The sequence below is a fragment of the Astyanax mexicanus genome, chromosome 7, assembly GCF_023375975.1.
Source record: "Astyanax mexicanus isolate ESR-SI-001 chromosome 7, AstMex3_surface, whole genome shotgun sequence".
In the NCBI taxonomy this organism is placed as follows: domain Eukaryota; kingdom Metazoa; phylum Chordata; class Actinopteri; order Characiformes; family Acestrorhamphidae; genus Astyanax; species Astyanax mexicanus.
Genome location: NC_064414.1, coordinates 13685179 through 13706098, shown reverse-complemented (window position 1 = coordinate 13706098; position 20920 = coordinate 13685179). Strand labels below are relative to the sequence as shown.

The 20920-nt window shown below is 41.1% G+C and overlaps 1 protein-coding gene across 5 annotated transcripts in view; it reads right to left on the bottom strand.

The window, feature by feature from the left end:
- The window catches only part of LOC103029984 (signal-induced proliferation-associated 1-like protein 2), a 232260-nt gene that overhangs the window by 69617 nt on the left and 141723 nt on the right, over positions 1 to 20920 (bottom strand). For all 5 annotated transcript variants that reach the window (XM_049481725.1, XM_049481727.1, XM_049481724.1 and 2 more), the window contains exon 9: positions 18185 to 18459. In XM_049481725.1, coding sequence (XP_049337682.1) covers positions 18185 to 18459 — 275 coding nt within the window. The remainder of the gene's footprint in view (positions 1 to 18184; positions 18460 to 20920) is intronic.

The following is a 20920-nucleotide window of genomic DNA, read 5'->3' as shown; positions in this document are numbered from 1 at the left end:
GAGGCTGAAATCTTCATGACAGAGTGTTTTGGTTTTGATATAGTCGATAAATATATCCACGCTATGTGACACTGCACACCCATTAACTAGTTCTGGAAAAAAGTTTTCAACCTCCTGTTTCATGCCTTAACCACCCAAATCCAGCCAACACCATCACTCTGCCTACTAGGAGACACATCAACCATTAATACAACACCAGAAAATAATAGAATAATCTTGATGTTGCTAGTCATTGCCAAGAAAACCATCCTCATGAACAGAAAATATATATATATATATATGGGTGGTTGACATATTTGGCTGAAAATCTCAAAATTAAGTCACAGAAATCATTAACACTTTCTCTTATCTTTCTTATCTTTCCAAATATACAGGGGTTAGACCAGCGTTTCTCAACCTTTTTTCTATCACGACACCCTTTAAAAGTATGCAAAATCTCAAGGCACCCCAGTTTACAAATGGGGGGCGGGGGGGGGGGGGGGATTGCTGGCGCAATACTTCAGGTGAGAACGAGGAGAGTTGCTGGCGGAATATTTTATTTCAGGTGAGAAGGGGGGGTGGGGGGTTATTTACAATTAGCGCGAAACCTGCTGACTTTTCAAACGAGTGAAATACTCTGCTACACTCACTGCTGAACTACCACTGGATGAAGAAGTTAATGGCTCCGATTCAGAGTTATCTGAACCTGCAGTCTTCTTTTAAAAAAACGTTCCATGCGAGCTTGAGCGCTTCACACTACTCTCGCAGTGCATCGCGTGGGGGAAAAACTTTACAGTGTGTCCCAATTTAGGGGCCGCATCCTTCGGAGGCTGTATTCGAAGACAGATTGCGTCACAGCTGCGCAGTAATACACCGCCTATCTCTGTGGGTCGCATCCTCCAGAGTATGCTGCCTGTGAATTGGGACACACACCGACACGCGCTGACTCTGGAAAGGAAATATGCAGGTGATGCGCAATATTTTGACGGCACCCCCGATGAAGCCAGACGGCACCCCAGGGTGCCGCGGCACCCTGGTTGAGAAACACTGGGTTAGACAATGAAGCGGAAACACCTGGTTTTAGACCACAATAATTGATTGTTTTAGTGGAAACAGGAGAGTTGAGGTGCACATTGAATTCTGCCGTGATTTGGGCAGTTGTGGTTTTATATTTTTTTAATACAATCCGGGTTAGCACCCGAACATCCCTTTCAGACAGCTTCCTCTTACAGCGTCCACAGTTAATCCTGTTGGATGTGGTTGGTCCTTCTTGGTGGTATGCTGACATTACCCTGGATACTGTGGATCTTGATACATCACAAAGACTTGCTGTCTTGGTCACAGATGCGGCAGCAAGAGGTGCACCAACAATTTGTCCTTTTCTGAACTCTGGTATGTCACCCATGATGTTGTGCATTGCAATATTTTGAGCAAAACTGTGCTCTTAACCTGCTAATTGAACCTTCACACTCTGCTCTTACTGGTGCAATGTGCAATTAATGAAGATTGGCCACCAGACTGCTCCAATTTAGCCATGAAACCTCCCACACTAAAATGACAGGTGTTTCAGTTTCATTGCCCAACCCCTGTATATATATGGTCTTGTAGATTTAAATGTACATTTATTCACTAGTTTACGGTCTTAGTAACTAAACTTGTCATATGGTGTGGCATGAATGTTATTGTGTATTAAATTAAAAATGGGTATAATGTGATAATGTAAGTAAATTTATCCTGATTCTTTATCATTACTATATAAAGTATAGCATTGCTCACGTGCAAATATGTTATCTTTTGTATTATTTTTTATTATCTACACACATAGGAAGATGTTTAATCGAATTATTTCTATATACTTGTTACCTTTGCTGGCACTATTCTCCATATGTCACATTGAAGAGTTTATGATAAATAAACAAAATCCTTTTCTTTTTTTTATTTTGAATGTCACACCGTATGACATGGTGTCACGCCCTATGATGAATCACACCACACAACCATGTGTATGCAAAAATCTGTATTAGCTGGATTTAGCAAACAAACAAACATGGTTTGGCAAGTGACTGAAATTATTTTCAGTTACAGCAGAATCACAAAATTGTTGAAGAAAAAGCGAATTCTACTCAACGTAGTAAAGAATGTTTATAAGACATTGACTAATCCACTTACTGCATTCATTAGATGTTGCAGTTTTATTTTAAACTGTCGAATATTAGGTACAGGAATTCTAATAACCTTTAATAAATCATTTAACTTTTTTATATTTAATGTATAATTTCTTTTTAAAATAAGAATCAGCAAAACAATGAAAGCTGTTGATATATTGTTAAAAACATTGTGACACATTTGGCTTCTACTTTAAGAAACAAACAGAAAAAACATGTGTTTATAATATATGCCTCTACTGGTTTTGTGCCGAAGCTGGATGTTCAGGTGTGCCACAGTGAACTGCAGCTGGGTCAGATTGAACTTTTCCTTTGAGTGAATCTGCAAGGGGATTGTTCCCTTGTTGCCATATAAATATTACATTTGTGAATAATATACTATAAAAATGTGTAAACAGATGAAATATTTAAAACACTTAACTATTACCTATAATGTATCTAAGAGCTTTATGCATGTAAATCAATGTTGGGACAAAATGTTTTAGTTAATGGTGGCTTCAGAATATTATGCTCAAACTTTTAGCCAAGCAGACTCACAAGTATACACCTGAGTTATCAATATATAATTGATTAAACAGAAAATAAATTAATTTGAAATATGATTGGGAGAGTCACACCATTTAAGCTTTTTCTGGTTTGACTAAAATTGTGAAAAAATGTAATGTTAATCCCAAGAATGCTTTGTAAATTCATATGAAACAGCACTTTTTGAACAATTTCATCAAAGTTTTTGACATAATTTTCTATAATTTACATATATTTGACACACTGGGCCAAAAAAAGGCCACATCATATCAACCACCCTTATATATATATATTTTCTCCCCCCTCCTTCATCTCACACCCCAGTCTCTCTAACCCTGAACCCCCAACTGTATTTGCACAAAGAAAAAAAAATAGTTTAAAAAAGAGTTCTTTTTTAGTTCTCATCATATCAACACCTGGTTTGATAAATTGGTAAACTTGGTAAATCAGGTAAGCTGCTAACGGAACTGAACATATACACAAGCTGGCTGAAGAGCATCCAGGAGAAATCTGGAACCACACTTTGTTCTTCAGCTTGGATCACAGGATATAACATACTTAGTTAAAAATGAGAATTTCTTGTTATATTTTACTGTATGTATGTTTATTTGCATCTGTTCAATGTATTATCTGCTGTAGTCAGAAAACTGTGTAACAATTATTTCTGTGTATGGGATAACAAAGAAAATATGCTCTGAAAAATAATGTGGGTATGTTGATAACGACACTCCAAGTACCAACAGTCCTGGGGTGAATTGATGCACACACTAATCTTCTATTTGTATTTGTACACGAATCAAGCAATAACCATTATGAACACCTTTGCATACTTTCTCAGAAAGAACCCAAAGGACCGCCACAGAGCAGCTATTATCATTATTCTCAGCACTGCAGTGATTAGCACTGATTAGCATGGTGGTGGTGTATGGGGTGTTAGTGTGTGTTGTGCTGGTACAGTGAATGGATCAGATACAGCAGTGCTGCTGGAGTTATTAAACACTGTGTTTAATCTCTCACTGTCCTCCACTCTATTACACACTCCTACCTACAGCTGCTTCACCCTACAGATAAAGTAAAGTCAGAGACAGAAGCTCTGAATCTGCTGCTGCACAGACTGTGTTGGTCATCCTCAGGTCCTTCATCAGTGCACACAGGAGGCTGCCCAGAAGATGCTGCACAATAGCTAAACGCATTGTATTGGGGAATGCAGGCAGTGAAAAGAGGTGTGCTATTTAAGAAAGGTTTGTACTCTGTATCATGTTTCAAACTACATCCCATTTCACACAGGAGTTCTCCTTTAAGACCAACTTCCTGATTCCTTATGTGCTATATAATATGGATGACTTGACAATGTAGGGGATAAGAGCAAGTCCAAGCTTTTAACTGGTACTGTAAAATGCTGCACTTAAGTGCCACCATCAGGCAGCTGGAAGTCATTTAAAACCAGTTGTACTTATTGACCTTTGCTTAGACCCAAATTACTATTAAAAATTAGTTCAATTTTCAAGAAAAACTCTTGGTGCCAAGGAGGTGCTAACAACCTGTTTTTTTTTGTTTTTTTTTTTAGAATTAAGTTATCAGATTATATATAAAGTTATCATTTAGTGAAATAAACCATAAATATATTGTATATTCTTTTTTAAATGTTTCTATATTTACATTTATTTTTCCAGTCTATAAACATTTGGATCTAATACAGCACATATTCTCTTTCTTCATTATTAAATCACAGACTTCTGTCTATATTACTTTTGAATCTGCACTCTTAACTTAAAAATAAAAATTTATATCATATCTAACCCACCTAATCAAAGTAAGGGTGTGTGTTTTTGTTAAAGAAGTGGACAAGTAACACATGTTTAGCTTAATATCTATCCATCATGTTTAAGCATCACCAGAAATGGCTTACATGTGTTTCTCAGTGGTGTGTAAAAGAAACAAAACAGGTTGATTTAACCCCTGTCCCATGGCTATATTCAGTCTAGTTTTACCTAAACAACTATAACTAATATTGTACCCTATATTTCAGCAAATAAACTCAAATAGGTTTAAAATTCAGATTTTCAGTGCTTGTTTATTATCTTTAATGAATTTATTAGTGGATTCCTCCATTAAAGCTCCCAGTTCTGCAGTGAAGGAAAAGCTCTGGCTCATGTCCATATCCCGCTGTTCCTGTGTAAATAAATAGACTTTCTGGGTCAGGCTAATATTATACCCACATCTCGCTTTACTCTGGAAAGGCCACTGCAAATTCTTAAAAAGGCACACAGGGAGGTAATCCACAGCAGAGTAAAAGGATTAGAATGTTCTCTTTTTTCCAAATAAAAATTGTTGACAATCTGACAAAGTATGACATTAAAGCATTTTTCAGATTATCAAACAAACTTTAATAACAGATAAATATAACCTGAGTAAATATAAAAAGGACTTTTAAAAAAATTATGATTTCAAAAAAATATATCCAAGCCAATTTAGCCCTTTGTGAAAAAGAGTTTGCCTATGGAAGTAAAACAGTGTCACCAGACTTTGAAATTTAAAAGCACTTGAATTTTTAGCACTGAATTATTTTACATTGAATTATTGCATGTGATTTTTTTTTGCCTCTGAATTAAACACTTTAATTTTTCAGTATATCATTTTCACTTATTTTATTTTAATGTAAAAAAAAATCAAAAGTAAAAATTCAAGTTTAAAAAATTCAATTAAAATAAATTCAGGTTGCTCAAATTCGACGTGTCAAATTCGACTGCTAAAATACAACGCTCAAAATTCGCTGTAAACATCCGGGACACACAGGATGAGCAATCGATTCAGTCTTCAATCGAGCCAACAACCAGCCAATCACATCACGCTCCGAAGATCACGTGACAGATAGCGCCTCACGGCTCAGAGCCGCTCAACGCCAGTCACAGCCCCCTCCGCCGCTGCTCTCGAGTAGGTGAGTTTAAAACAGCTGAAAACAGGGCATTTACCTCACCACTGTGGCCATGTAATATCACTTAAACAGTGCAGAAATCCTCACTTTAACCACGGTTTGCGCTGTGGTTTGTAAACATATTCAATTAAGATAGATATCCAGATATACCTTGTTAAACTAACTAAATAAATAAATAAAGCTCCTCTGTTCATTTCAGAAAGAGCTTCAAACACGAACACTAGATCAATTATTTATAAATACAGCCAGACTCCTGTTCCCCGGGAGAATATACCTGTGACTCCTACCACAGACTCTGTAGTTCCTTTTTCTGACTCTGCCGTTCCCGTCTATGGACAATCCCCGGTCCGGAACTACATCTCCCAGCATGCACCTGACAACACCACGTGTTCGGACTCATTCGGCTCATTCGTGCGGTCTACGTCACCGGAATTCTAGACTGTGTTCAGGTGTTAGTAATTTAGTTTAGGTATAAATACCTGTCTGTTTGTCTCGCGTGTTGCGAGGTATTTTCCCTGTTCACCAGCGATATACTGAGCGTTATTTTCCTGTCTGTATTACCCGTGTATGACCATTACTTGTTCTTTTCGACTACGTTTTTGCCTTATCCTTTTGTTCTGTTTGTATTGTGATTTTCTGGTTATTTGAACTCTGCTTCTGGTTTATGGTTCGTTTTCGGTTTGTGATTCAGCTCTGATGTTTTGGTTGGTTGTTTTCCTGGCTTTGACCCACGCCTGTTATCTGACTACGCTATCTGCTTACGTGCTTAATAATAAAGCCTCGTTTTGTTTTTACAGCGAGCGTCTGACTCCCGTCTGTGGCGTTACAGAATACCTCGCCATTATGCAGACGGCGGACTTCGAGGCTCTTAAAAACGCGGTTAGTGATCAGGATAAGATGCTACAACAACCAGCAGCTTTTTGAAGGATTTTCTCAGTCTGTTACTACTATGGCTCAGCGTCAGGAAGTTCAGCGGGACCAGCTGGCCCAGGTTATTGAAGGTATGAAGCAATTATCTACTCAGTTACAAACTTTGGGTGCTTCTGCTGCTGTTCAGTCTGCTCCCAGCCCCGCTTTAGCTCAGGAGTCTACTAGACACGTTTTTTCTGTGAGTAAACCTGATAAGTTTGATGGCTCCCCTAATTTGTGCAAGGGATTTCTGTTGCAGTGTTCTATCTATTTTAGTAATTCTCCTCCTAGCCACGACAGCTCACGTATTGCGTTCGTAGTTTCCCGTATGACTGGTAAAGCACTAGATTGGGCTACAGCAGTATGGTCTAACTTACAATTATGCACTTATGAACAGTTCATTGATCAGATCAGTACTGTTTTTGACCACCCTCACGAGGGAAAATCTAATGGAGAATTACTGGCTAAAATTAAGCAGGGTAATCGGTCTGTGGCTGAGTTTGCTTTGGAGTTTCGGACACTGGCTGCTAGTAGTGGGTGGAATGAGCCAGCCCTGGTGGTGATGTTTCGTAATGGTCTTAATGCTGATGTACTAACAGAGCTAGCTTGCAAAGATGATAATCTTTCTCTGGATGATTTGATCAAGTTAGCTATTAGGTTAGATCAGTTATTGCGTGAACGTAAACCCCGTAAATTTTTTCAAAACGCTGGCCCAGTTACTCATAGACCTTCCACTACTTCCACTCTTCCTCATCCCCCTCAAACACCTTTGCACCGCCGTGAAGAAGACAGGATCCCGGAACCCATGCAGTGTGACTCATCTCGTTTGTCTCCTGAGGAAAGACTTCGTCGTTTACATGGTGGTCTATGTATGTACAGTGGCGGGGCTGGTCACGTTTTACGTGATTGTCAGTCCCGTCCGCATAGACGTCAGGCGCTGACCCCTGGAAAGTGGTGAGTCTTCCCACTCAGGGGTTAGTTTCACAGTCTTTCTTGTTACCTGTTACAAGAAAGACTGTGTTAAGTTAGCTACCAGTTTTCTACATGTGGAACTTATTAGTTTTCTCATCCTAGACACTTCAGAATTTCCCATAATTTTAGGTCTGCCCTGGTTAAAACAGCATGACCCTCTGATCTCGTGGTCAGACCAAGAGCTGCTTTCTTGGTCCCCCTTCTGTTTGGAGAACTGTTTAACTACCCCTGTTTTGTCTGTTGGTGCCACTTCTGTTGAGAACCCTGCTATTAATACTAAGTTACAGATCCCTCCTGAATATTAGGATCTCCAAGAAGTATTTAACAAAGTAAATGCCACCAAATTGCCTCCTCATAGAGAATATGATTGCGCTATTGAGCTCCTTGATGGGGCTACTCTACCAAAGTCCAGAGTTTATCCCCTTACTCAGGCTGAGGAGAAAGTTATGGAAGAATACATAGAGGAGTTCCTAGCTCAGGGTTTCATCCGACCGTCCAAATCTCCAGCAGCTTCTGGGTTCTTTTTTGTTCAAAAAAAGATGGAGGATTACATCCCTGTATAGATTATAGAGGTTTAAATCAGATTACTAAACCATATCCCTATCCTCTACCTCTTATCCCAGTAGCTTTAGAACAGTTAAGAGAAGAGTTAAGAGAGTTTATCGGAGGTTTATTAGAAATTTCAGCAGTATTGCTGCTCCGCTCACGGCTCTTTTGAAAGGAGCTACCAAAACTTTGACATGGTCTAGTCAGGCTGAGCAGGCTTTTCAGACTCTTAAGGATTCATTCACTTCAGCTCCTATCCTTAAACACCCTGATCCTAGTCAGCCCTTTGTAGTAGAAGTTGATGCTTCAGAAACCGGTGTAGGTGCAATCTTATCACAAAGATTAGGGGATCCTCAGAAACTTCACCCTGTAGCTTTTTTCTCCCACAAACTCACACCCACTGAACGAAATTATGGCATTGGTGATAGAGAACTACTGGCCATTAAACTTGCATTTGAGGAGTGGAGACATTGGTTAGAGGGGGCTAATCATCCATTTATGGTGTTAACTGACCACAAGAATTTAGAATATTTGAATTCAGCCAAGAGGTTAAACCCTCGTCAAGCTCGTTGGTCCCTGTTTTTCTCTCGTTTTGATTTTTCTATCACTTATCGGCCTGGTTCTCGTAATGGTAAAGCTGATGCCCTGTCTCGTATGTATACTGATGAGGCACCTTAAGACACTTCCTCTGAGACCATCCTGCAACCCGGTGTGGTCGTGTCCAGTATCAGATGGGAGGTCGATGATGAGATCGAGAGGGCTTTACAGGATATTGAAATACCTTCTCAGTGCCCTTCAGATAAGTTATATGTACCTGTTAACTTTCGAGATCGTTTGATTACGTGGGCCCATTCATCTATTACTTCTGGGCATCCTGGTGAGACCCGTACTCAGCAACTTTTGCTTAATAGATACTGGTGGGAGAGCATGTCTAGTGATGTACACAAATTTGTGTCCTCATGTTCTGTCTGTTCTCAGTGCAAAACCCCCAAGACTCTGCCCGCTGGCAAACTAGTCCCCTTACCTGTTCCCAGTCGTCCCTGGTCTCATTTGGCTGTAGATTTTGTCACAGATCTTCCCCTGTCTCAGTCTTACACTACCATTCTTACAGTCATTGATAGATTCTCCCGTGGAGTTAGATTTATTCCCTTTCCATCACTTCCCACAGCGTTTCAGACAGCTGAGGTCCTGTTTAACTATGTATTTTGCATTTTTGGTATTCCTGAGAATATTGTATCTGATAGGGGCCCTCAATTTACCTCTCAGGTCTGGTCAGCCTTTTTTGAACTTTTAGGTGTCTCTGTAAGTCTGTCCTCTGGTTATCACCCAGAAACTAATGGTCAATGTGAAAGGATGAACCAGGAGCTAGGTAAATTCCTTAGGCTATATTGTTTTGAGAATCCAACAGACTGGTTTCGTTTTCTTCCCTGGGCGGAAATGGCTCAAAACTCCCTCACTAGCTCTACCACAGGACTGACCCCTTTCCAGTGCATATTAGGATATCAACCCCCCATAATGCCTTGGTCTGGTGCCACCTCTGACATACCTGCCGTCGATGATTGGATGAGGAGAAGCGAGGAGGTGTGGGAACTTACTCATCAGCGTATTGATGCTGCTCTTCGTCGACAAAAAGCCAAAGTGGACCGCCATCGAGGAGAGACCCCCTCCTATCAAGCTGGAGACAGAGTCTGGTTGTCAACCCGTGATCTTCGTCCTTCAGAGGGAAGTAAAAAACTTTTCGCCAAGTATATTGGTCCTTATAAAATTTTGAAACAGGTTAATGAAGTTACTTATCGTTTAGATTTACCCGCTCATTCACGTTTGTCAAACTCATTCCATGTTTCTTTGCTCAAACCCGTTATTTCAGGTCCGTTGGACGAGGCTACGCCTGGGGAGACTCCTCCACCTCCGGTGACTGTTGATGGGTCGACTGTTTATGCTGTTCGGCAGTTGCTGGACTCGCGGCGGCGTGGGGGCACTCTGCAGTATCTGGTCGACTGGGAGGGTTATGGTCCAGAGGAGAGGAGCTGGATCCCTGCATCGTATGTAGCAGATCCTGGCTTGATTGCTGACTTCCATCAGCGTCACCCCGAGAAACCGGCTCCTCGTCCTAGAGGTCGGCCACGACTCAGATCTCCCAGTTCCTCCAGCACTCGTCCCAGGGGCCGCCCTGCATACAGATCTTTGAGCTCATCAGGTGCCCGTCCTGGTAGCCGTCCGAGAGGTCGTCCAAGGAAATCCAGTTCTGTCCAGCAACGACGTGGCCTCAGTAGGTCACCCGGAGACGTCACCGGGGAGTTGGTTGCGAGTCGTCACGGGCAGCCTCGCTCCTCGGCCTGCCCGGACTCTTTGGGGGGGGTACTGTGACGCCTACCACAGACTCTGTAGTTCCTTTTTCTGACTCTGCCATTCCCGTCTATGGACAATCCCCGGTCCGGAACTACACCTCCCAGCAGGCACCTGACAACACCACGTGTTCGGACTCAGCCAACCGCGGCTCATTCGTGCTGTCTACGTCACCGGAATTCTAGACTGTGTTCAGGTGTTAGTAATTTAGTTTAGGTATAAATACCTGTCTGTTTGTCTCGCGTGTTGCGAGGTATTTTCCCTGTTCACCAGCGATATACTGAGCGTTATTTTCCTGTCTGTATTACCCGTGTATGACCATTACTTGTTCTTTTCGACTACGTTTTTGCCTTATCCTTTTGTTCTGTTTGTATTGTGATTTTCTGGTTATTTGAACTCTGCTTCTGGTTTATGGTTTCGTTTTCGGTTTGTGATTCGGCTCTGATGTTTTGGTTGGTTGTTTTCCTGGCTTTGACCCACGCCTGTTATCTGACTACGCTATCTGCTTACGTGCTTAATAATAAAGCCTCGTTTTGTTTTTACCGCGAGCGTCTGACTCCCGTCTGTGGCGTTACAATACCGGGGCCCATGTAATATACCGGGGCCGAGTTCAGCAGCAGTCCGGTGTTTAGAAAGCTCCGTGCTGCTTCACCTGTGCACAAATATCACATTTCTGTATATTCTGCAGTTTGGGTACTTGTGTCTTTGCCTTTTATTAGTCTGAATAAAGCCAGACCGCATTAAATCAGCATGTTTCTCTCACGGAGTGAATTAGAGTTACAGTGCAGCTGAAGCTCCGGTCGGAGGAGGACCCGCGCAGCCAGCTAGCTAATGCGAAGTGGCGTGATGGATTTACCCAAAAAAAAATTTTTAAACCAAAATAGCTTTTCTCAGTTGACAAATGGAAACATTTGCAGAGCGAATTTCCATGACTTTTCCAAAACTTTCTGGGTATTTTTATTTTTCCAAACCTTGTCCAGGCCTGGACATTTTCAAATTCCATAACTTTTCCAGTTTTTTTTACACCGTACGAACCCTGTGTTTATAAGAAAATCCTGAAGGAGAGTATCCGACCATCTGTTCATGACCTCAAGCTCAGGTGTACTTGGGTTCTGCAGCAGGACAATGATCCAAATCACACAAACAAGTCCACCTCTGAATGATCAAAAAAACAAAAAAAAATCAAGGTTTTGGAGTGGCCTAGTTAAAGTCTGATATAGATGCTGTGACATGATCTTAAATTAAAACAATTCTGTAAAGAAGAGTGGACAAAAATTCCTCCATAGAGATGTGAAAGACTCACTGCCAGTTATCAGTAAAGCTTGATTGCAGTAGTTGCTGCCAAGTTATTAGGTTTAGGGGGCAAACACTTTTTCACACAGGGCTATATATATATACAAACACACACACACATATATATAATCTTTTCTCTGAACCCGACCATTTGTCTTGTGAACAAAAATATTGAACAGATCAATGTAAAGTAAATTAAGTTAATTAAAGTAAGTTAATAAGACTTCATATTTAGTTGCAAATCATTTTCTTGCGATAACTGCGTCACGTCTATGACATTAATAAACTTTTATTTATTTTTTTGTAATGCTTTTCCAGGCAGTGTGTTTGGGTCATTATCTTGCTATATGATGAAAGATCTAACAGTCAGTTTGGTTTCATCTTTCTTTAATGATTCTACTGAGTTCATTCCCTGAGTTTCAATCCCTGAGAAAGCCATGCAAGCTCAAGTCATGACATTACCTCCACTGTGTTTCACTGATCTGCTTGTATGTTTGGAATCATGAGCAGATCCTTATTTCCCACAATTTTAGCCTTTTTATTACTGAAAGTTAATTTTTGTCTCGTCAGTCCATAGGTTTGTCTTTGTACTTCTTGGAAAATTTCAGCCTGGCCTTCCTATAAAGCAAGGGTCTGCAATTAGTTAATTATGCAATTATTAATTACAAGCCAGATGTTTCACAATTGGAAAGTGAGGCAGAATAGGGTAGAGTGATGGTAGAGCGATGGCTGAATAGGGTAGAGTGATGGTAGAGCGATGGCTGAATAGGGTAGAGTGAGGGTAGAGCAAGGAAGAATAGGGTAGAGTGATGGTAGAGCGATGGCTGAATAGGGTAGAGTGAGGGTAGAGCAAGGAAGAATAGGGTAGAGTGATGGTAGGGCGATGGCTGAATAGGGTACAGTGAGGGTAGAGCAAGGAAGAATAGGGTAGAGTGATGGTAGAGCAAAGGCAGAATAGGGTAGAGTGAGGGTAGAGCAAGGAAGAACAGGGTAGAGTAAGGGTAGAGCGAAGGCAGAAAAGGGTAGAGTGATGGTAGAGCGAAGGCAGAAAAGGGTAGAGTGATGGTAGAGCGAAGGCCGAATAGGGTAAAGTGATGGTAGAGCAAGAAAGAATAGGGTAGAGTGATGGTAGAGCGAAGGCCGAATAGGGTAGAGTGAGGGTAGAGCGAAGGCTGATTAGGGTAGAGTGAGGGTAGAGCAAGAAAGAATAGGGTAGAGTGATGGTAAAGCAAAGGAAGAATAGGATAGAGTGATGGTAGAGAGAAGGCAGAATAGGGTAGAGTGATGGTAGAGCAAGGAAGAATAGGGTAGAGTGAGGGTAGATCAAAGGAAGAATAGGGTAGAGTGATGGTAGAGAGACGGCAGAAAAGGGTAGAGTGAGGGTAGAGCAAGGAAGAATAGGGTAGAGTGATGGTAGAGCGAAGGCTGAATAGGGTAGAGTGAGGGTAGAGCAAGGAAGAATAGGGTAGAGTGAGGGTAGAGCAAAAGAAGGATAGGATAGAGTGATGGTAGAGCGAAGGCAGAATAGGGTAGAGTGAGTGTAGAGCAAGGAAGAATAGGGTAGAGTGATGGTAGAGCGAAGGCCTAATAGGGTAGAGTGAGGGTAGAGCAAAAGAAGGATAGGATAGAGTGATGGTAGAGCGAAGGCCGAATAGGGTAGAGTGAGGGTAGAGCAAGGCAGAATAGGGTAGAGTGATGGTAGAGCAAAGGAAGAATAGGGTAGAGTGATGGTAAAGCAAAGGCAGAATAGGGTAGAGTGAGGGTAGAGCAAGGAAGAATAGGGTAGAGTGATGGTAGAGCAAAGGAAGAATAGGGTAGAGTGAGGGTAGAGCAAGGAAGAATAGGGTAGAGTGATGGTAGAGCGAAGGCTGAATAGGGTAGAGTGAGGGTAGAGCAAGGAAGAATAGGGTAGAGTGATGGTATAGCAAAGGAAGAATAGGGTAGAGTGATGGTAGAGCAAGGCAGAATAGGGTAGAGTGAGGGTAGAGAAAGGAAGAATAGGGTAGAGTGATGGTAGAGCAAAGGAAGAATAGGGTAGAGTGATGGTAGAGCAAAGGAAGAATAGGGTAGAGTAAGGGTAGAGCAAGGAAGAATAGGGTAGAGTGATGGTAGAGCAAAGGAGGGATAGGATAGAGTGATGGTAGAGCGAAGGCAGAATAGGGTAGAGTGAGGGTAGAGCAATGCAGAATAGGGTAGAGTGAGGGTAGAGCAAAGGGAGAATAGGGTAGAGTGAGGTAGAGCTAAAACAGAATTGGGTAGAGTGAGGGTAGAGCAAGGCAGAATAGGGTAGAGTGAGGGTAGAGCTAAAACAGAATAGGGTAGAGTGAGGGTAGAGCAAGGCAGAATAGGGTAGAGTGAGGTAGAGTAAGGCAGAATTGGGTAGAGTGAGGGTAGAGCAAGGCAGAATAGGGTAGAGCAAGGAAGAATAGGGTAGAGTCACGGCAAAGCAAGGCAGAATAGGGTAGAGTGAGGGTAGAGCAAGGCAGAATATGGTAGAGTGAGGGTAGAGCGAATGCAGAATAGGGTAGAGTGAGGTAGAGTAAGGCAGAATAGGGAAGAGTAAAGGCAGAATAGGGTAGAGTGAGGGTAGAGCAAGGAAGAAGTCAAGTCAAGTAGTTTTATTGTCAATACTGCATATGTACAGGACATACAGAGAATTGAAATTACGTTACTCTCCTTCCTAATTTTACAGCAAGTACAGATAATAGATATAATAAAGGAGAATGGGAGACACTATGTGTACAATACAGCAGGGACACAAATAGACATACATGAGACAAAAACAAGGTGCAGTAGTGTGGGGGAGAAAAAGATATATAAATAAAAGTAAAAAAATAAATAGATATATAATATAAAAGAGTGGGAGACACTATATGTACAATACAAAAAGACACAATAAACATACATAAGACATTAGTGCAATATTGATGGTGACTGAGATGGAATGACAGTATAAATAGTATATAACAGTAGTGCAAATATGGTATATGGTATATAGCTTAAGGCTGGTAAAGTGAATGGGTGCGTAAGTTCTTAAAGTCCACAGTTTAATTAAAGTGGAATTAAAGTGCGTATTGACAGTGCAAGTATAGCAGTAGTGCAGGTATTGGGTGTGTAGTGCAAGTCCGTTTGGAAGGGACCAGTACTTTGTGCATTGTAGTGCAGAGTTTCAGTACTGTATTATTGGGGGGTCAGGATGCTGAGTGAGTGTGTGCTGGGGGCAGGATTGGGATGGGGGGTAGAGCAGGAAGAGAGTTCAGCATCCTCACAGCCTGATGGATGGGGCTGTCTCGCAGTCTGCTGGTCCTTGCCCCGAGACTCCGCAGTCTCCTCCCTGATGGCAGCAGGCTGAAGAAGCTGTGTAGTGGGTGGGAGGGATCTCCTGCCAGACGGAGGGCTTTCCGTGTGAGGCGGGAGCTGTACAAGTCCAACAATCTTCTCAGCTGCTCTTACGATGTGCTGGAGGGTCCTGCGGCAGGATGCTGTGCAGGCCCCGTACCACACGGTGAAACAGCTGGTCAGGATGCTCTCGATGGCCCCTCTGTAGAAGGTGGTCATGATGGGGGTGGGGGCTCCAGCTCTTCTCAGCTTGCGGAGAGAGTAGAGACGCTGATTTGCCTTCCTGGCCAGTGATGCTGAGTTGGTGCTCCAGGAGAGGTCCTCTGTGACGTGCACACCCAGGAACTTGGTGCTGCTCACCCTCTCCACTGCAGTTCCGTTGATGGACAGAGGAGTGTGCAGTGTGTGAGTTCTCCTGAAGTCCAGAACAATCTCCTCGGTCTTCTCTGTGTTCAGAGAGAGATTGTTGTGTTTGCACCAGGAGGCCAGGGGGCTCACCTCGCTCCTGTAGTGGGACTCATCGTTGTTGCTGATGAGGCCCACCACCGTTGTGTCATCCGAAAACTTGATGAAGAGGTTGGAGATGTGTGCTGGTGTGCAGTCGTGGGTCAGCAGAGTGAACAGAAGGGGGATCAGCACACATCCTTGGGGAGCCCCTGTGTTCAGTGTGGTGATGCTAGATGTGTTGCTGCCAACTAACAGCCAGTAGCACAGTGATGTGCTCAGCCCCAGACTGTCCAGTTTGTGAGGCAGAATAGGGTAGAGTGATGGTAGAGCGAATGCAGAATAGGGTAGGGTGAGGGTAGAGCAAGGTAGAATAGGGTAGAGCGAGGAAGAATAAGGTAGAGTGAGGGCAGAGCGAGGGCAAAGGAAGGCAAAATAGGGTAGAGTGAGGGTAGAGCAAAGACAGAATACAGTAGAGTGAGGGTAGAGTAAAGGCAGAATAGGGTAGAGTAAGGGTAAAGGCAAGGAAGAATAGTAAAAGCTTAAAACAAAAAAATTCTCATTCTGTGAAAGTGCAGCCAAATCAAACGCCATGTGGTGAAAAATCTTTGAGAAGATTAATCTAATTTAGGTTTCATACAGATATTTCACTTTTCAAACAGCTTAATTATACATTTGATCTATGCAGACCATACTTACAAACTAATAAACAGACTATATGAAACTATTCAGCCATTAGGGTACCTACAAACTTATACACACACATACATACGCTATATAAAACTATTCAGCCATTAGGGTCCCTACAAACTCATTAGAGCTTAGATTCTCTGCCCGAACCCGACCGGACCCGAAGCCTGAACCAAACTCGGGTCGGGCCGAGATTTCCCACCTCATTCCTCGGGCCGGGATGGGTTGGGTTCCAGAAAATAGTCTGAGAGGCATCTGTTTTTTAATTATATATATATATTTTATATAAATCTCTAGCGTGATCATCACAATGTAGCTAAGTAACCAATTGTTATCATTAACGAAAACGAACAAATAACTAAAACTGAAAGTAAAAAAACATTTTTGTTAACTGAAACTAATAAAAACGGTAATTAAAAGGAAAAAAAACATAACTAACTGGAACTGTATTGTGTGTTTATAAAACTAACTAAAACAAACTGAAATTACTGATAGAATACCCTTGGTTTTCGTGACAGTTAATTTATTTTAATAAGCGTTGTTTTCATTCGAGCAGTTTTACTGCGCGCGGTGTTGTGCCGCACGCGGAGCGTGTTCCTCAGATTGATCTGATACGATGTGTAAAAACTAATAAAAACTAGCAAACCCACTATAAAAACGAACTAAAACTAACTGGAGGAGAAAAAGTGAAAACAAAATAAAATTAAACAATAATGAAAATTTCAAAACTATTATAACCTTGTAAGCTACAAGTTAAACATTTTAAAGAAAGTTACACCAGTTAGAATGTTATAATCACGCAGCTCTGGGTGTGGGCGAGCTCCTCCTCTTGTCCGCGACTTGCAGCTGTGTTTTTTTTTTTAAATAATAGGTCTGCGCTCCTTCAGTGTTTCAGTGTTAATTAACATCATTCTGAACAGATTTCGCTCATTCAAACGGCCAGAAACAGCCAGTTTATGGGGCGGGCGGGTCGAGCTCGGGCTCATAATGACAGTTTATGGTTCGGGTTGGGTCAGGCTCGGACAGAACCTGCACGGGCTCGGGCCGGGTCGGGTCGGATCTGATTTTTTGGGCCCGATCTAAACTCATACACACACATAAACACACTATATACAATTATTCAGTCATTTGGGTACCTACAAACTCATACACATACACACACACACAATATAAAACTATTCAGCCATTTGGGTGTTTCTGCTGTTTTCAGCCATTTACAGTGACTGACCTAATTTAACAAAGGCCCGGGCAATGGGTTGTAGCACTCTTACAATTTGTGAAATGAAGATGAAAGAGACTCTATATCAGTGATTGCTGTATATAAACATCTGTTTCAAAGAGCCAGTAACTTGTTAATCACTGTTCCTGGCTACATACAGATACACTATGTAGCTTACAAGCATAGATATTACCTTAATTTCCATTTAAATCAAATCAATTAGTCAGTTATTCAGTCAGACTGACCATGCAAAAAATAGTGAGGAAGGCTTTAGGGGAGCTTTTCTACTTTTGGCACTGGAAACCTTCTGTGTGTGCAGGGCAAGATGCATTCAATTACACATTAGGCAAACTTATCCAGAGCGACTTACAAAAGTGTTTTATTGTTTATATTGAAAATATTCTAGTTTGTAGAGACTAAGACACTCAGACACTGATAAATACAAAACGGTTCAATATCCGAAAAGGGTTGTCTCACTGGATCTTTAAACTGCACAATCACAATAATACCTCAAAGTCTTTCAAAGCTTAGTTTTAGAAGAAGTCCTGAAAGATTCTGAAGTGGTCATTACAGTTGCTTGACTTGAAAAAGATGAAAAAGATATTTGGAAAAATATGAAGGTCATTGCAGCATGCAAACCCAAGAACACCAGTAAACTAGAGGACATTGCCAATGAAAAATAGGCTACGATTCATTGCTAGACACAAGCATTCCTGAGATTTTCTTTAAGAATTCCTGTACTTTATAGTGTATGAACAAGAGTCAATGTTCACCAGACATCCATACAAAAAACATAAACCAAAAGAGTGCCAGCCAAATTACCTTCTTGGTGCACCGTCCTCATAAGGCTGGATGATCACCACTTTGACAGTGACTGAAGTGCGCAGCAGGTCGATCATCTGCTCATGAGTGAGTGTTGCTACAGCCACCTTGCAGATCTCCACCAGCCGGCTACCCTGCCGCAGACCTGCTTTCCAGGCAAATCCAAAGGCCTCCACATCCGCCACAATGCCTTCAAAGTTCACATGGAAGCCCAGCTGCCCCAGACTGTTCCGCCGTAGTGTCATCTCCAACGTCTCACAACCCCTGCTGACAATCTGAACACACACACAAACATATTGTCACACTAGCAGCTTCAGTGATATAAAAAAGTAAAAGAAGAAGACTCTCCAAGTCACCCACAAACGCTCCTCTGACTGAGGCTTACTGTCTCATCTCTCATGATATAATATATCCTGTCCTTCTGGAAGTAAGTTGGATGATATTCATGCATAGGGTATTTTTGTCTCATCACATTATCTTCCTCTACTGTCCAAACACACAAACACAGCCTTTGAGGGTTAGTTAAGGTGGTTTGGGTATGTCACAGTGTAGAGAAAGAAAAAAGGATGTATGACTAGGCTTTGACAACTACTGCCTAGCAACACCTGAGCAAACACCTGGCATATCATAGTAACAGCCAAGTGACACCATAAAACATCTTTTACTGACTTTCTGTCAATTTTATACTTTCTGATGTTTTTTCTTTTAGATGGTTTTCTTTCACCCCACCAAAGCCCTGTTTTTTGCCTGACAGCCACCACATAAGCTACCACATAATAGACCAAACAGCACCTTACCTGCCCCAGACACTGCTCATAACACACAAGAAATACCAAAAATGATCTACTATGGTTATCAGCTTACATAAAGATTGCTGGAAGCGCAGACCTGGTTATCTGACTGCTCTGACCTACTGGGAGCAGCGTGTCATTCAATTCTAAACAATATAATAAATTACTTTACTTACTCTGACAATCCACCTCCACTGTTACATGTACCCATTTTAAAAATGCATCATTTCCATTTTAGTTTGCCTTTTTATTTTAGGACACTGATTTCATAAAAGTTGCTAATTTTTAGGCTATATATTATTTATGTTGAGTTTACAAAAAAAATCTGGCATTTGACTTGAACTCAATGTGTGCTTGTGCAATAAACAGAAGTACCCTAAGGCTAGAGAGACACTTATTTGAGAAAACTCATCAAATTAAGATGTGATATTAATTTGACAAATATGTCTTTAATATAATGTCTACCCATCAACACAGTTCTTTTATTTTAAAAAAATACGAGTCTGGGCAAACTGAGCAATCTGCATACTGTGAGTGTTTACATACTGAGTGTGGCGAATTTCATAATGCTATTGTTTGACTCCTAAAATTAATCAGAAATGTCTCTGAGTGTTTTGTATGCTCTGAGCACCTAAGAGCAGCTGCATGTTTTGTTTGCACTTTGCCTTCACCAAAATGTGATTAATTCCAAGATTATCTCCATATTGTCCTTGATTCACTTCAGGTAGCCTAGTTCTTCTTATCAAGGACTGACACCGGTGGCAAAAGTCGTGCTGAGAAAGAATCACCTTTACTTCTAAAAGACACAGCAGTCAGGATCACGCCTTGGCCATGGCTTAATTTCAGCTACAGAGTGCTTTTTCTTATGTTAGACAACTGCCATCATCAGGACCTCATCCAGTAGATTTTGACTACACTGCTATTATTTCACTGTTTACTTACTGGAAACTAGCAGCTGAAAATGAAAGATGCCAGTGACTGCTACAGGTTAAAGGATTCAGTGCAAGAGTAGCATTCTTACCCTACTAGGTTAATTTTACACTCTAATTGCAACATTAAATAAAATAAGTGTTTTAAAACACTTATCACACTCTGTATCAGTTTACTTCCTCTCCACAAACTGCTGCATTAACAGCTGAAATATATAAGCTGTAAGGTGAGGGGAAAGAACATTAACTGAGGTAGCTAGTTACATAGCTTTTTTTACTGTGGGTCTCAGTGATCTCGATATGGTTTTAATTTAAAAGACCATTTAGGGTTATATTTTCAGTAGTAAATGATAAAATGATTAGGATGTGTCATTAAAATATTAAGGAAGGTCAAGCAATGTCAGCAGAGCTAGCGCCAGTATTTTCTTAGTAAAACTGTGTGGTATGGTAAACTGTGGGTGTGGTCTATGTCTCTGCCTGCTGCTCATTCCCCAACACCAACTCCACCCTCTTTTATTTGTAATTTTAAAACAAATTTTAAAACAAATGTACAAGTTTCATTTATGTTTTTTGCTATTGCTAAATGTAATTGCAAGAGATTCAGTCTGAAAAAGTTCCCATATGGAAACAATTCTTAAATCCCATTTATTTTCTTAAAAAAAAAAAACTAAAACGTGACACAAAAAACTAAACCAAAAACGAAAAAAAAAGGGTTCACAGGGTTCTAACAAGTGTACACATCTCCTTTACTGTGTCAGTCAATATATACTGTAATAAGCTGCTTGTATTAAGCTAGATTTTATTTGTTTTTTTGTATTTAGAAAAAAAAAAAAAATCTTTTAACGCAAATATGCATGTGTACTTACTCTTAAAACTAGTATTCATTTACACTTAGATGTTACCTCTAGTGGAACTCTGATACAGTCTCTGAAGACATAATCTGAGAGGAATACTGATCATGTGATCACAACATCAATTTCAAGTTTCAGTTTCAGCTCATGTGAAGTTAAAGAAGC